The sequence below is a fragment of the Olea europaea genome, chromosome 23, assembly GCF_002742605.1.
Source record: "Olea europaea var. sylvestris chromosome 23, O_europaea_v1, whole genome shotgun sequence".
Taxonomy (NCBI): Eukaryota; Viridiplantae; Streptophyta; class Magnoliopsida; order Lamiales; family Oleaceae; genus Olea; species Olea europaea.
The window spans coordinates 9287533-9301305 of NC_036259.1; the positions used below are offsets into that span (position 1 = coordinate 9287533).

General features: G+C 35.0%; 1 protein-coding gene across 1 annotated transcript; it reads left to right on the top strand.

The window, feature by feature from the left end:
• LOC111372321 (phosphoethanolamine N-methyltransferase-like) lies at positions 1 to 7434 on the top strand. The gene is made up of 12 exons (XM_022994607.1): positions 1 to 342; positions 430 to 545; positions 3232 to 3369; positions 3472 to 3609; positions 3771 to 3914; positions 5104 to 5214; positions 5351 to 5492; positions 5997 to 6277; positions 6549 to 6710; positions 6815 to 6868; positions 6977 to 7051; positions 7149 to 7434. Exons 1-12 carry the CDS (start codon positions 327 to 329, stop codon positions 7245 to 7247), a joined length of 1476 nt encoding a protein of 491 aa, XP_022850375.1. The 5' UTR covers positions 1 to 326; the 3' UTR covers positions 7248 to 7434.
• The last annotated feature ends 6339 nt before the right edge of the window (positions 7435 to 13773 follow it).

Here is a 13773-nt window from a genome sequence, read left to right on the forward strand (position 1 = left end):
ATAATAACGCCTCTCTTCTTCACGCACAGCACCACATTTTCCACTACCCTTCTCTCTCCCTATCTCTGCCTAGTGTTTTCTAGTTTTCAGTGCCGTTTCTTCTCCTAGAAATTCTCAAGTCTGGGGTCTGCAATTTCAATCCTCTTAAGCTAATGCAGCAAAGAGGAAGGTCTACTAACCGGAGATCCAGAACTTTTTCTAGATCCCGCATTGCCGTTGAGGGTTGTTAGCCTTACCCAAGAACCCTAACGTTTTTCTCAGATCCAAGACAACCCATTAAAGCCATAACGATTTATCTGCCATTCCAGTAATCATCATATTTCGCCATGGCTGCTATTAGAGGTTTTGATAAATCTTTTTGTTGTTGAATTTAATTGGGTTTGCGTTGAATTGGAAAAACTGACATTGGTTTCTCTTTTGAATTTGTAGAACAAGAGCGTGAAGTGCAGAAGAATTACTGGATCGAGCATTCTGCTGATCTGACGGTGGACGCTATGATGCTTGATTCCAAAGCATCTGATCTGGACAAAGAAGAGAGGCCTGAGGTATGTCTCTAATGAAATTCAACTTTCTTTTTGTTGTTTCCTGAATGTAATTGGTAAGCGTTGAAAATGCTGCTTTGAATGTGCCTTAATTTCTGTTTTAGATCTGGATTTCTGGAATGAATCTATCGATGCTTCCAATTTTATTTGGATTTTCTTGGAAAAACCTGGTTTTTTAGGGTTACCATTTTTTATTGGCTCTGTTGCTTTTTTGCCATGGTAAAGAATGGATCCTTTTTGAGTTCTCTGGATTGTACCAAAAATAAAATCCCCTGCTTTACTTACATAAGATCTAGATGCTTTCGATTTTTCTTGTAACCCATCCTCTTTATTGGAAAAAGACAAGTTTGTTGTTAATGATGTCAAAAATGATTTTATTTTTTATTTTTTAAAATTATTATAGGCATGAAGATTGGATCTTTTTGTGTTTCTTTCACGAGATAATAATGATTTCATATGCTAAAGATGCTTGGAGTAAATTTATGAATAGTGAGTAGTTAGTTATGCCAATAAGATTTGCACAAGTTATGCAACATAGGATACCTAACGGCTTCACTATTTGGGGATGTCATGCCTATTGTAAAATTAATTGTTCTTTTTTGCTATGTAGAAATTGTTCTCCTACACGGACCCATCATTGATCCAATTAACATAACAAATTAAGCCTCACACTCAATAAATTTAGGGGGTGTATTCAATCAGGACTTTTGAAAACTTTGATGGAATTTTTTTAAGTGATGACTTTTGTGGATCTTTTAAAGATTTGTATGAAATTAGTGGAAGTCTTTTGTAGATTTCTATGGATTTTCATTTTAAAATTTTTATAGACTTTTGTTGAATTCAAAAGACTTTTGAAGACTTTTATTTGAAATAAAATTCACATCGATCTGATATGAAATTCTCATATAAGAGGTGTTAGTTCCCATAATTCCCTTTTTCTTTCCCCTTCTTCTTCCCATATAATAAATTTTTTTTTTGAAAAAATAAAAATTTAAGACCTTAATTAAATAATTAATAATCAAAACTATACATATATATAGTTTTTTCATATAAAATTTTATAATTTAATAAAAAAATAATAATTTTCACAAACAATGAATGAAAAAAGAAAAAAAAAAGTGTGATAAGAATCCAATTTAATTTTTTCATAGAAAATAGAGATATATAATAAGAGAGAAAAAAATAAATTAAATATAATAAATAGAAATTTTTTTTTTTAACATGTCCATAGAAGGTTAAAGGAAGGAAAGATTGGAAAAAAGTTTTTTTTTCTCTTTTGTTGAAAGTCTCCTAAAATCTCGTCATTAATGAGAGACAAATTTTAAAATATTATATGAGTACTTTCTGCTTAAAAGTTAGTACTTCCGAGAAAGTCATTAAAATTTGAATACCCCGAGACTTATAGAAACTTTTAAAAAGTTTTAATTGAATACACTGTAACTTTTAGAAACTTTTTAAAAGTCTATAAAAATTTTAATTGAATGCACCGTGACTGAGAGTCAAAAAATCTCAATTGAATATCCCTAAACATTTTAAATCCCAAAAAGTCATTAAAAGTCTCAATGGAATACACCCCCAGTGTGATCTCCTTTTTTTTTCCTTCCATTGTGTGGTTCTTGTTAATTACTTGATTAGCTACTTACTGACTTTAAAGACTTTTTGGTACTAACCCCCTTCCTCTTCTTACCTATTCTACCGAGATATTGATGCTCATACACGAGTCTCTTTAGGCTTAAGCAAAACAGGTTTCAAGTCTTAGTGTTTCCTTTTCCTTATTTACTTTACCTAATAAATAATTAATTAAGTCCCCCATTCTTTCCAAATTTTAGTGGTTAGAATAGTCTTTTTTTCAAAAATGTGTGGTTGAAAAAGAATGAAAAGTTTTTGCTTTGCGTGTAATATTATTTTACGAAAAATTATGCGGTTGAAAATAAGAAAGAGAAAGAATGAGAAGGAGAATGGTGCCAAACGGGGGGCTAATTTTGTTAGTTATGAATACTTTTTGCAATCTGCATCTTGGACGTGCTTACAATATGTAAGAGTTACTTGATGTTCTTGCCTTGGATTCAAGGCATCAATGGCACCCTTTTGTTGATGTTTCACTGCATAAGCGCCCGTATTAAGATATATGTGCTTCAAAGATAATAAATTTTTAGCTTCAAATGCTTCCAAATTGCAATTCTGATGACTCTGAAATATAGCATGAGACCTCCATACAGACCCTGTCAAACTGACAACATAAATACCTAATCTTAAACAAATATTTGTAAACCTCCTGCCTTCTTATTTGAATTCACAACATCATGGTTGTTAGATGAACATCATTGCTCTGACCAATAGCCTGTCAGATTGGCATGTGAGTAACATAGCGAAGATGCTGTATTTCGTAAAATACGTTGTTATTGTTGAATAGGAGTGGTTCATGCTGCCTAACTATATCTGTATATCCTCATAATTATGTCTTAACTTCAGAAACAAATCTTTCTGAATTATTCTACATGCTTGTTCAATTTCATATTCCCCTTTCCCAGACTAATTAGTCTATAATCTCATAAAATCAGGTCTCAAATTGCTGAGAGTTATCTTTTTTCCTTTTTCTCTTTGAACTTGGTGCTCTTTATTTTGACAGACATACAAGGTTTTACTTTGAGTGTCAGTCAGTTGACTTGCCATGATTTTTTGCTTGCAGGTGCTTTCTCTGCTCCCACCTTATGACAACAAGTCAGTTCTGGAACTGGGAGCTGGTATTGGCCGTTTCACTGGTGAATTAGCTCAGAGGGCTAGCCAAGTTGTAGCTCTGGACTTCATTGAGAGTGTAATAAAGAAGGTTTGTGGCCTTACCCCGAAAAATTTCATTTGCTATTGCTCTGATTTCGAAATGTATCTGGTAGTAACATGAAGTCTGAGTCTTTAATTCTCTGATTCACAGAATGAATGTATCAATGGACATTATGAAAATGTCAAATTCATGTGTGCTGATGTGACATCCCCAGACTTGAATTTTTCTGAAGAGTCAATAGACTTGATATTTTCTAACTGGCTACTGATGTATCTCTCAGACAAAGAGGTGAATTTTCTAAACTTCTTTTTCTTTTAGAGAGACCATTTCTGCAGGTTGTATGAACTTGTCACTTAAGTGGTAACCATGATGGGCGAGAAATTCTCCTTTTTGAATTTTTTTCCTCTACATGTTGCCACGGGATGACTGTATTGTCCATTATTTTGCAGGTCGAGAATGTTGCTGCAAGAATGGTCAAATGGCTAAAAGTTGGTGGCTACATATTTTTCAGAGAATCGTGTTTCCATCAGTCTGGAGACCACAAGCGAAAGAATAACCCTACTCATTACAGAGAACCAAGATACTATACAAAGGTTTCAATTTTATACATAACTCTTTTTCGTGCAGGATGTAGAGCTGCAGCAATCTAATAAATTTCTGCTCTAAATTGTTGAAATCTTACATGCCTAAATGGTAGAGCTCCATTGGCTGACCTCAATCCGTCTCTATTTCCTTATATAGAATTTGGTTTGTGTAGGCTGGAATTCATCTACTCTGTACCCATCCCGAGTATTTCCTTCAATAGAAATCACATAAATGGTAGATTAGAAACTCAGTTGTGATGCACCCATCATAATCAGAGACAATTATTATGCTTCTTTAACAGTAAAATAAATGAATTTCTATTGACTAATAAGAATAAGGAGGAAGATGAAAAATGGTACCTCATGGTGAAGGTATCCACAATAAATAGCATGATTGTAATCTTTTTATGTCTTATCATGGCTTGATATTTCACCGGTAATTACAACTGTCCACTCATACTGGCTACATATGTGTTGTAAATGTTGACTTTAAGCAGTAACGAGGAATCAACTGAGATCCATTCAAATTGGGCAGAATCTTTCGATTTCTCTTGCACTTCCCCTTCCAATGGGTTTCGAAGATAAAAATCCTTTGTTGGATTGGCCCATAAACTGACCTAGGGAAATCCATGAACTCAATTCCGGTGGAGCGGTGAAATGCGTAGAGATCGGAAAGAACACCAACGGCGAAAGCACTCTGTTGGGCCGACACTGACACTGAGAGACGAAAGCTAGGGGAGCGAATGGGATTAGGCGACGAAGAATCAAATTATCACTATATTTATTCCTTTTTCTACTTCTGCTTCCAAGTGCAGGATAATCCCAAGGGTTGTGGGTTTTTTTCTACCAATTGGGGCTCTCCCTTCACCACCCCCATAAGAATTATAGACTGAAAGGAACCTAAGTATAAGCTTCTTAGCCTATGTTTGGCAAGTGTTAATAACACTTGCTAAAAGTCAAACAACTTTTTATTCACATATTTCATGGATCAACTTATCCACCGCGCATTTCTATCTGTTTATAAATACAATTGCTTATGAACACTTGGTAAACATATGCTCAGTAAACCTAGATGGTGTTTTGCCCCTCCAAATGAGCACAACAATCAAAATGTTCTTGAGTTCTAAAGCGTCCAATAATTATTTAGTTTTCTGTTCAAGTAATTTGATTCTGCTTCCCCAACGTATTGAACGTGCAGGTCTTCAAAGAATGCCATATGCATGATGGTTCTGGAAATTCATTTGAACTTGCTCTTATAGGTTGCAAGTGCATTGGAGCATATGTGAAAAACAAAAAGAATCAGAATCAGGTAATATGTTTTGGTCATATTTCAGGTTCATTTTTCATGTCTAGTAACTTTGGTACTGACCTTATGTCTCAATCATTACAAAGTCATTGAAATAAACGAAAATGAAACTTATTTTTTTCTACTTTTGCTTGTGCAGATTTGCTGGATTTGGCAAAAGGTTAGCTCAGAGGATGACAAGGGATTCCAGAGGTTCTTGGATACTGTCCAGTATAAATGTAGTGGCATATTACGCTATGAGCGTGTCTTTGGACAGGGATTTGTGAGCACTGGAGGGATTGGTATGCCACAGTGCTGCATACATTTTTCTTTTCTTCTCTTTATGACATTTGTGTGGAATCCTGACCTTTTCATATTGCCAGTATATATTTTTCTGATGGTAAAGCCTCACAATTCCTCCAAATTTAACAATGGTCCTACTTTTATCTGCTATTACATTGAAAACAGTTGATTTCCATTATATGCTAAGATGTTGAGCACCTACTTGTTTGGGGAGTATATTTTTGGGAATTTCAATGTTCAATTGCTCTCTCAAGTTAGTTCGCACACATGCCATAAACAGTTGTAGTTCTTTACTATAATCTTGTTTTCCCTTTTGAGTAATTTAGATTAACACATCTTGCATCTTGTTGTATTATCCTAGTGTACTTGATGAGATGATTGTGGTGCATCTCCCACCAAGTAGTCGTCAATTGGTCCTTTGAATCTCAGAGAATAATTATGTTGTTTATTATTTAGTTTCCTTTTATGTTTTAATTATAGATTGAACTTCTGTTCTTGAGCAGATACAACAAGAGAGTTTGTCGATAAACTGGATCTTCAGCCTGGCCAGAAAGTCCTAGATGTGGGATGTGGCATTGGTGGAGGTGACTTCTACATGGCTGACAAGTATGATGTTCACGTTGTTGGCATTGACCTTTCCATCAACATGATTTCTTTTGCTCTTGAACGTGCTATTGGTCTCAAGTGTGCTGTCGAATTTGAGGTGGCTGATTGTACTAAGAAAGATTATCCTGAAGGCACATTTGATGTGATCTATAGTCGTGACACAATTCTTCACATTCAGGTACTTTAAAATCTTTCTGCGACTAACTTGAAAATTCCTACAGATCAGCTAGTTCTTTTAATTTATAAAAGTTCCAGGTCAAATCTCAGAAAACTTTCTTTATTGATATTTCATATTTTCACATTTGGTTTTAATTACTTGAGCACTTGAGATGACATTAGGGAATATCACTTGTCCGAACGGTTTTATATACAAATGCACAGCTGGAAATGTGATCTTATTTTTCTCCTGTCAAATATCTGGCAAATCTCAAACTATTGGTATTTTACAGGACAAACCTTCACTATTTAAATCGTTCTACAAGTGGCTGAAGCCAGGAGGCAAAGTCCTTATAAGTGACTACTGCAGGAGTGCTGGAACTCCATCAGCAGAATTTGCAGAGTATATTAAGCAAAGGGGATACGATCTGCACGATGTCAATGCTTATGGCCAGGTGAGATCGTGTATAAAATAATTGACCACTTCCGCTCATGCTTGTGCTTGATTGGACCATATTTTATTTCACTGACATACTTTTCCCGCTTTTTATGTTAACAGATGCTACGGGATGCTGGCTTTCATGATGTTGTTGCTGAGGATCGTACCAAGCAGGTACTTATCAACCTAAATATTTCATCAAATTAGTTTTCTTCTCTTTGTATGGTGGTGTGCTTTACTTAAACCATACTTTACTTAAACCAATGGTTCCTTGTTTTCCAGTTCATAAAAGTTCTTGAGAAGGAATTGGATACCACAGAGAAGAATAAGGAAGCATTTATCCAGGACTTCTCTGAAGTGCGTAATTGATTCTTCGTCTATTATGCATTTGCTATTTCTAATCTTGTTGCCATTTATCGCACAACGCACTCAATATTCGTGTTTATGTTCGCAGGACGACTATAATTATATCGTTGGCGGTTGGAAGGCCAAGCTAGTCCGCAGTACCTCGGGCGAGCAGACGTGGGGTTTGTTTATTGCCAAGAAAAAGTAAAATCATGTGATTTCAGTTCGGCATTAGCTTTTATGTACTTTTGAATTAACGTTTGTTTTATGCTTCTATTGTTCTATGTTAAATTTATGACATAGCTACCATATGATAAACTATTTCGTTCTTGTCATTGTAAAATTAAGTTTGAATTTGGTTTGCTATATATGTGGATGTTTTGTTTCACTAAGTACAAAAGGTTGCCATTTTCCTATTCTATGTACGCATAAACTTAATGGGGGAAGTTGGTGTCCTCCAACAGAGGCAGAACTCACTCTTTCCAATTACATCTAAGCTTGAAAATATTACTTCAAAGTAAGGAAGGGGTTTTAAAATAAGTTTTTTGTTTTGTCAAAATTAGAGATAAGTACTTATTTCTAGAAGTAACTTACCTCCCATTCAAAGTATCTTACTTTTCTTACAGCATATTCGGTAGCTGAAAGTTACTTAAGTAAGAATAAGCTTAGTATGCTGCTTTTTAAATTTGAAAAAAAAGTGTGGAACATGTTGAATCTTATCTTCAACATGTCTCCGTAGGTGGAGTTTATTTTTTTCCACTTGCACAATTACATTACATGGGTATGGCACTAGAATCCATAACCTTTATTTTTTTCATACCACTACTTGATCTAAAAGCATAAATTGACCACGTATAGATAACTTAAATTTTGTCTTTTTTCTGATCGATAAATATTAATTACTATATATTAAAACCCATGTGCAAGTACACCGGCAATTAAAGACCAAGTGAAATATAACTACTCTTGGCGTAATTGGGAAAACAAAAAGAAAAAGATGTACAAATGATAGGCACTATAGTTTTAAAGCCAAAGAATCAAATGAATCAAAACATGCAGGTACAACGTAAACAAAACCTTGTACACGTTTGTTTTAATTCGTCTAACAATGCTCTCCACGTGGACTAAATTCCTAAAAAACTTTCCTGTTCCGTGCCATTCAAATATAGTAAGTGGTACCAACAAGTGCAATTCTTTTGGATTTACTTTGTCAGGATGTCACCTCGAGCTTCTTTCTTGATCCACTTCAAAGCATCGTAATTGTAGTCATCGATCTTCTAATCCCCGTCCAAGCTTTGATATTCATCCATATGCTAGAGGTGAATAAGCATTGGAAAAATAAGTGCTGTCCTGTTTTCAAGTGCATTTCAAACAGAATTTTTTTTTTTTTTTGGTCAATGTTGAGATAAGACAACCGATCCTTAGTGAGTTGCTTTGATTGAGCACCCACCCATAAGATAAATGCATGTTTTGGAGTGATAAAACATCTCCATACGTCCCTCATCCAGACCTTCTTGTCTCCCTTCGGCCGAAAATGCTCATAGGCAGCTCGGACGCAAAAATGGCCAGCACTATTCCAGTTGGACAGCATGTTTTCAGCACTATGGGCAGCCCCATAATTCCCAGCAATGATGTCTCTAATTTCCAAGAGTCACATTTCCTTGTCGTGTAATCCAAAAAGGCCTTCCCTTGAAGGTATACTTGGTTAATCCATTTAACCCATGACGTCCTTAGTATGATATCTAAAAGACTTTGGCTAGAAGAGCTGAATTTCAGCTTTTGACATCTCTAAAACCAAGGCCGCCTTCCTCCTTTGGTAGGCAAATGGTACTCCAAGCAACCAACGATTTTTTAGTACCCCAAAGAAAATCTCGACAAAGCTTAATAATCCTCGAGACTACTGTTGATGGGATGAGGAATATTGAGAGCCAAAACACTCCACACCTCGTAGAATGACTCTAATAAGTTCCGCCCGACCCACATAAGAAAGTGAAGATCATGTCAATGCACAAATGTAAACCGAAATTTTATCAAGGAGCACATCAGATGAGCTGATTTTTAATTTCTCAATGGCAAGTGGAATTCCCAAATATCAAAACAACAGAGAACCTCTAGGAATGTTGGTCAATGCAACAATATCCTCTAATTCTTGGCCATGAATACCCATCGTATACAAGCTATATTTGCTAGCATTCATTTTAAGTCCCAATACTTCTTAAAATTTAGAAAGACAATTCATCAAAATTCTAACCGAAATAAAATCACCCCTAGCAAAGTGCATCAAATTATTGGCAAAAGCTAGATGTTTGATCTATAACGTGCCACATTTAGGGTGATAGTTGAAGCCACTATTCTCGGTATTACCTTTCAACATTCTCAAAAAACACTCAAGGCAAAGAACAAACAAGAATGAAGATAGTTGATCACCTTTTCTAAGCCCTTTTCTACCCTTAAAGAAGCCATGTAGACTTCCATCGAGTGCAATAGAGAAAGTAGGAGTAGAAATGCATTCCATAATCCAGCCAATAAACTTATTTGGAAAATCCAAACCTTCAAGTATGCTTTTGAGAAAATCCCAATTCACCGAATCATATGCTTTCTTAAGATCAACTTTAAGATGGCATCTCAGGGCAACTCTTTTCCAGTTGTATTTTCTCAAAAGCTATTGTGCAAGGCTAATCCCCGTCCAAGCTTTGATATTCATCCATATGCTAGAGGTGAATAAGCATTGGAAAAATAAGTGCTGTCCTGTTTTCAAGTGCATTTCAAACAGAATTTTTTTTTTTTGGTCAATGTTGAGATAAGACAACCGATCCTTAGTGAGTTGCTTTGATTGAGCACCCACCCATAAGATAAATGCATGTTTTGGAGTGATAAAACATCTCCATACGTCCCTCATCCAGACCTTCTTGTCTCCCTTCGGCCGAAAATGCTCATAGGCAGCTTGGACGCAAAAATGGCCAGCACTATTCCAGTTGGACAGCATGTTTTCAGCACTATGGGCAGCCCCATAATTCCCAGCAATGATGTCTCTAATTTCCAAGAGTCACATTTCCTTGTCGTGTACTCCAAAAAGGCCTTCCCTTGAAGGTATAAATGGATGTCTCTAATTTCCAAGAGTCACATTTCCTTGTCGTGTAATCCAAAAAGGCCTTCCCTTGAAGGTATACTTGGTTAATCCATTTAACCCATGACGTCCTTAGTATGATATCTAAAAGACTTTGGCTAGAAGAGCTGAATTTCAGCTTTTGACATCTCTAAAACCAAGGCCGCCTTCCTCCTTTGGTAGGCAAATGGTACTCCAAGCAACCAACGATTTTTTAGTACCCCAAAGAAAATCTCGACAAAGCTTAATAATCCTCGAGACTACTGTTGATGGGATGAGGAATATTGAGAGCCAAAACACTCCACACCTCGTAGAATGACTCTAATAAGTTCCGCCCGACCCACATAAGAAAGTGAAGATCATGTCAATGCACAAATGTAAACCGAAATTTTATCAAGGAGCACATCAGATGAGCTGATTTTTAATTTCTCAATGGCAAGTGGAATTCCCAAATATCAAAACAACAGAGAACCTCTAGGAATGTTGGTCAATGCAACAATATCCTCTAATTCTTGGCCATGAATACCCATCGTATACAAGCTATATTTGCTAGCATTCATTTTAAGTCCCAATACTTCTTAAAATTTAGAAAGACAATTCATCAAAATTCTAACCGAAATAAAATCACCCCTAGCAAAGTGCATCAAATTATTGGCAAAAGCTAGATGTTTGATCTATAACGTGCCACATTTAGGGTGATAGTTGAAGCCACTATTCTCGGTATTACCTTTCAACATTCTCAAAAAACACTCAAGGCAAAGAACAAACAAGAATGAAGATAGTTGATCACCTTTTCTAAGCCCTTTTCTACCCTTAAAGAAGCCATGTAGACTTCCATCGAGTGCAATAGAGAAAGTAGGAGTAGAAATGCATTCCATAATCCAGCCAATAAACTTATTTGGAAAATCCAAACCTTCAAGTATGCTTTTGAGAAAATCCCAATTCACCGAATCATATGCTTTCTTAAGATCAACTTTAAGATGGCATCTCGGGGCAACTCTTTTCCAATTGTATTTTCTCAAAAGCTATTGTGCAAGGTGAATGTTTTCGATCACGCTTCTTCCCTCCACAAAAGCCGCTTGTGCTTGATCAACAATGGATCCAAGTAAAGGTTCCAATCTAGAAGCAAGAATATTCGTAATGACCTTGTAGAATACATTGCAACATGCAATTGGCCTATAATCTCCAAGGAAGATGAGTGATTTGTCTTAGGCACCAAAGCAATCACTGTATGATTTGTTTGTTTAAGAAGAGAGGAAGAGTTGAAAAACTCTTTGATAGCCTTCTTAAACTCACATCCAACAATGTTTCAAGCCTTTTTAAACAAACAAGATGTATATCCATCCAGTCCTAGCGATTTATCATCCCCAATACTAAACAAAGCTTTTTTAATCTCTTGATCCAAAATTTCGTGGATTATTGACAAAACATGCCCCCTTAATTAGCACTGGACCATTCTTCACGACCTCGGCTTCAATAGGTTGAACAAGGCAGTTATTTCCCAATAAGTCCATGTAAAAACACATGAATTCATCCACCAATTCCTTATGAGAAGAAGTATAGGTCCCATCCCTTTTCAAAACAAAGCGATGTGTTCCTCTTGTTATTTTTCTTAACCACCGAATGGAAGAACTTAGTACACCTATCTCTATTTTTTAAATATGCACACTTAGCTTTTTTAGATAAGTACACACATAAAGAAGTTTGTTATGCACAAGTTAGCCTACAAGCATTGTTTATCGTCTAGCTTTTCTTTGAGTCATTTCAATGCACACTGTCACGAGCATCAAATAGAGAGTTATATACGTCTTTTATAAAGTTGAATAGCGAAAAATATTCTTCCATCGGTTTACACAGCTAACAATGCGACAAGTTCTAATTGTGTACTTTACAATTGATTGGGAAGATATTGTCAACCTTTTAGTGCATATTTTGTACACAGCACACTTTAGCTCTACATATCGAACATGTTATCATGTAACAAATATACGCATGGTTGTCATAATAATGTGTAGTACATTTCCGATTTTCTTTTATATAACCAAGAAGTCATTTTAAATTAAATGTCATGGAATAATCCTATTGCAGTGAACGTATATGGCATCCTACTAAACTTTATTTGGTAATGAGATTGACGACAACAAAGGGAAATTTAATTATTTTAACCAATAAAATAGGTAGAAGGCAAATAAAGCAATTTACACCAACCATTTAATTTTAATTTCAAATTAAGAGTGCAATTTAAACACCTGAATGGACGAAAAAATTTATTTACTAGAAAAATAAGACAACCATAACTGAATAAACATATCCGAGAATTTAATTAAACATTCATGTATATTGCAAACAAATTAATAGAAACGAAGTTACTTAAATTTTAAATTATAGTCTTATGAAACGAGACACAACCACAACATCGAACATTCGAGATCCGACACGACCCCTAATAACCCGTGAGGTAGGGAAAAAGGGGTGAGTATAAGAAATACTCAATAGGACATGGATATTAATATTTATCATTTATATATCAAAATAAATCGTACCATCATATCGTATATTTAGAATTGGTAAGAGGTCATATTATTTTATATTTTTTGTATATATATATATATCTTATCATACCATATCATATCATATCATTAGTATAATATTTATCAATAAGAAATAGATTAAATGGGACGAAATCACTTATACCTCGTTATCTTATAAGTTTCATCCAAAAGAATATTAATGTGATAATATATGTATTTTAAATGTTTCCGTAAAATTTTTCTTGTTTTGATGCACTCAAAATATGAGAAGAAATGGGTATTAAGTAATACCCGTGAAATACGAGTTTTTGAATTCAAATAACTTTACCTTATGTTTTATGAAATTACATCTTCTTGAGCCCAATATACGTTATTTAATGTGAACTACAAAATGAGCCTAATATTGATATACTTTTCCTTCTTCTACAACACCTAGATATGTAGTCCAAACAAAATAAATTGAATGGCCTGAGTAACCAAGTTATCTTGTGAACTTTACTGTGATTAATAAGACCATGATGTAGATGTGTTTCTATAGTCTAAACGATAAAGACAAAATAATAAAATTTAGTTATTTTACTTTTAAAACAAGTAAAATTTTTCGAAGTGTTATAATCTCTTCCCCTTAAAAAAACTTCATCCCGAAATTACATGAGCTATTGAAGAGTCTTGGATACTTGACTTCGTTCTCCTCTTCTTGTTTGTAAGTTGACTCATCGATGGTTTCACCATTGAAATTTATCTAAGGGGACATCTTATTCCTCAATTTATGAACTTTTCTATCCAAAATACTTATCGGAGCTTTTACGTGTGACAAGTCTTTTCGTACCTCCAATGTTTGATACTTCACCAATGATTAAAATCATGAAAATATGGAACACGTTAGCCTGTTTAGGTGTTAAGGCAAGTCGATAAGCCACATCAATCCTTTCAAGAATTTCAAAAGGTCTAATGGACCATGGCCTCAACTTTCTCTTCTTACCAAATCTTAATACATCCTTCATCGGTACAACATTCAGAAGAACTTTATCACCTACTTGAAATTTCAAGTCTTTTTTTATCGGTAACTTTTCTATGATCCTATGTTGTTCTTATTC

Coding starts and splice junctions, on each gene's coding strand:
- LOC111372321 (XM_022994607.1), top strand. Junction 546..3,231: donor ACAAAGAAGAGAGGCCTGAG/GTATGTCTCTAA, acceptor TTTTGCTTGCAG/GTGCTTTCTCTGCTCCCACC. Junction 7,052..7,148: donor TTATCCAGGACTTCTCTGAA/GTGCGTAATTGA, acceptor TTATGTTCGCAG/GACGACTATAATTATATCGT.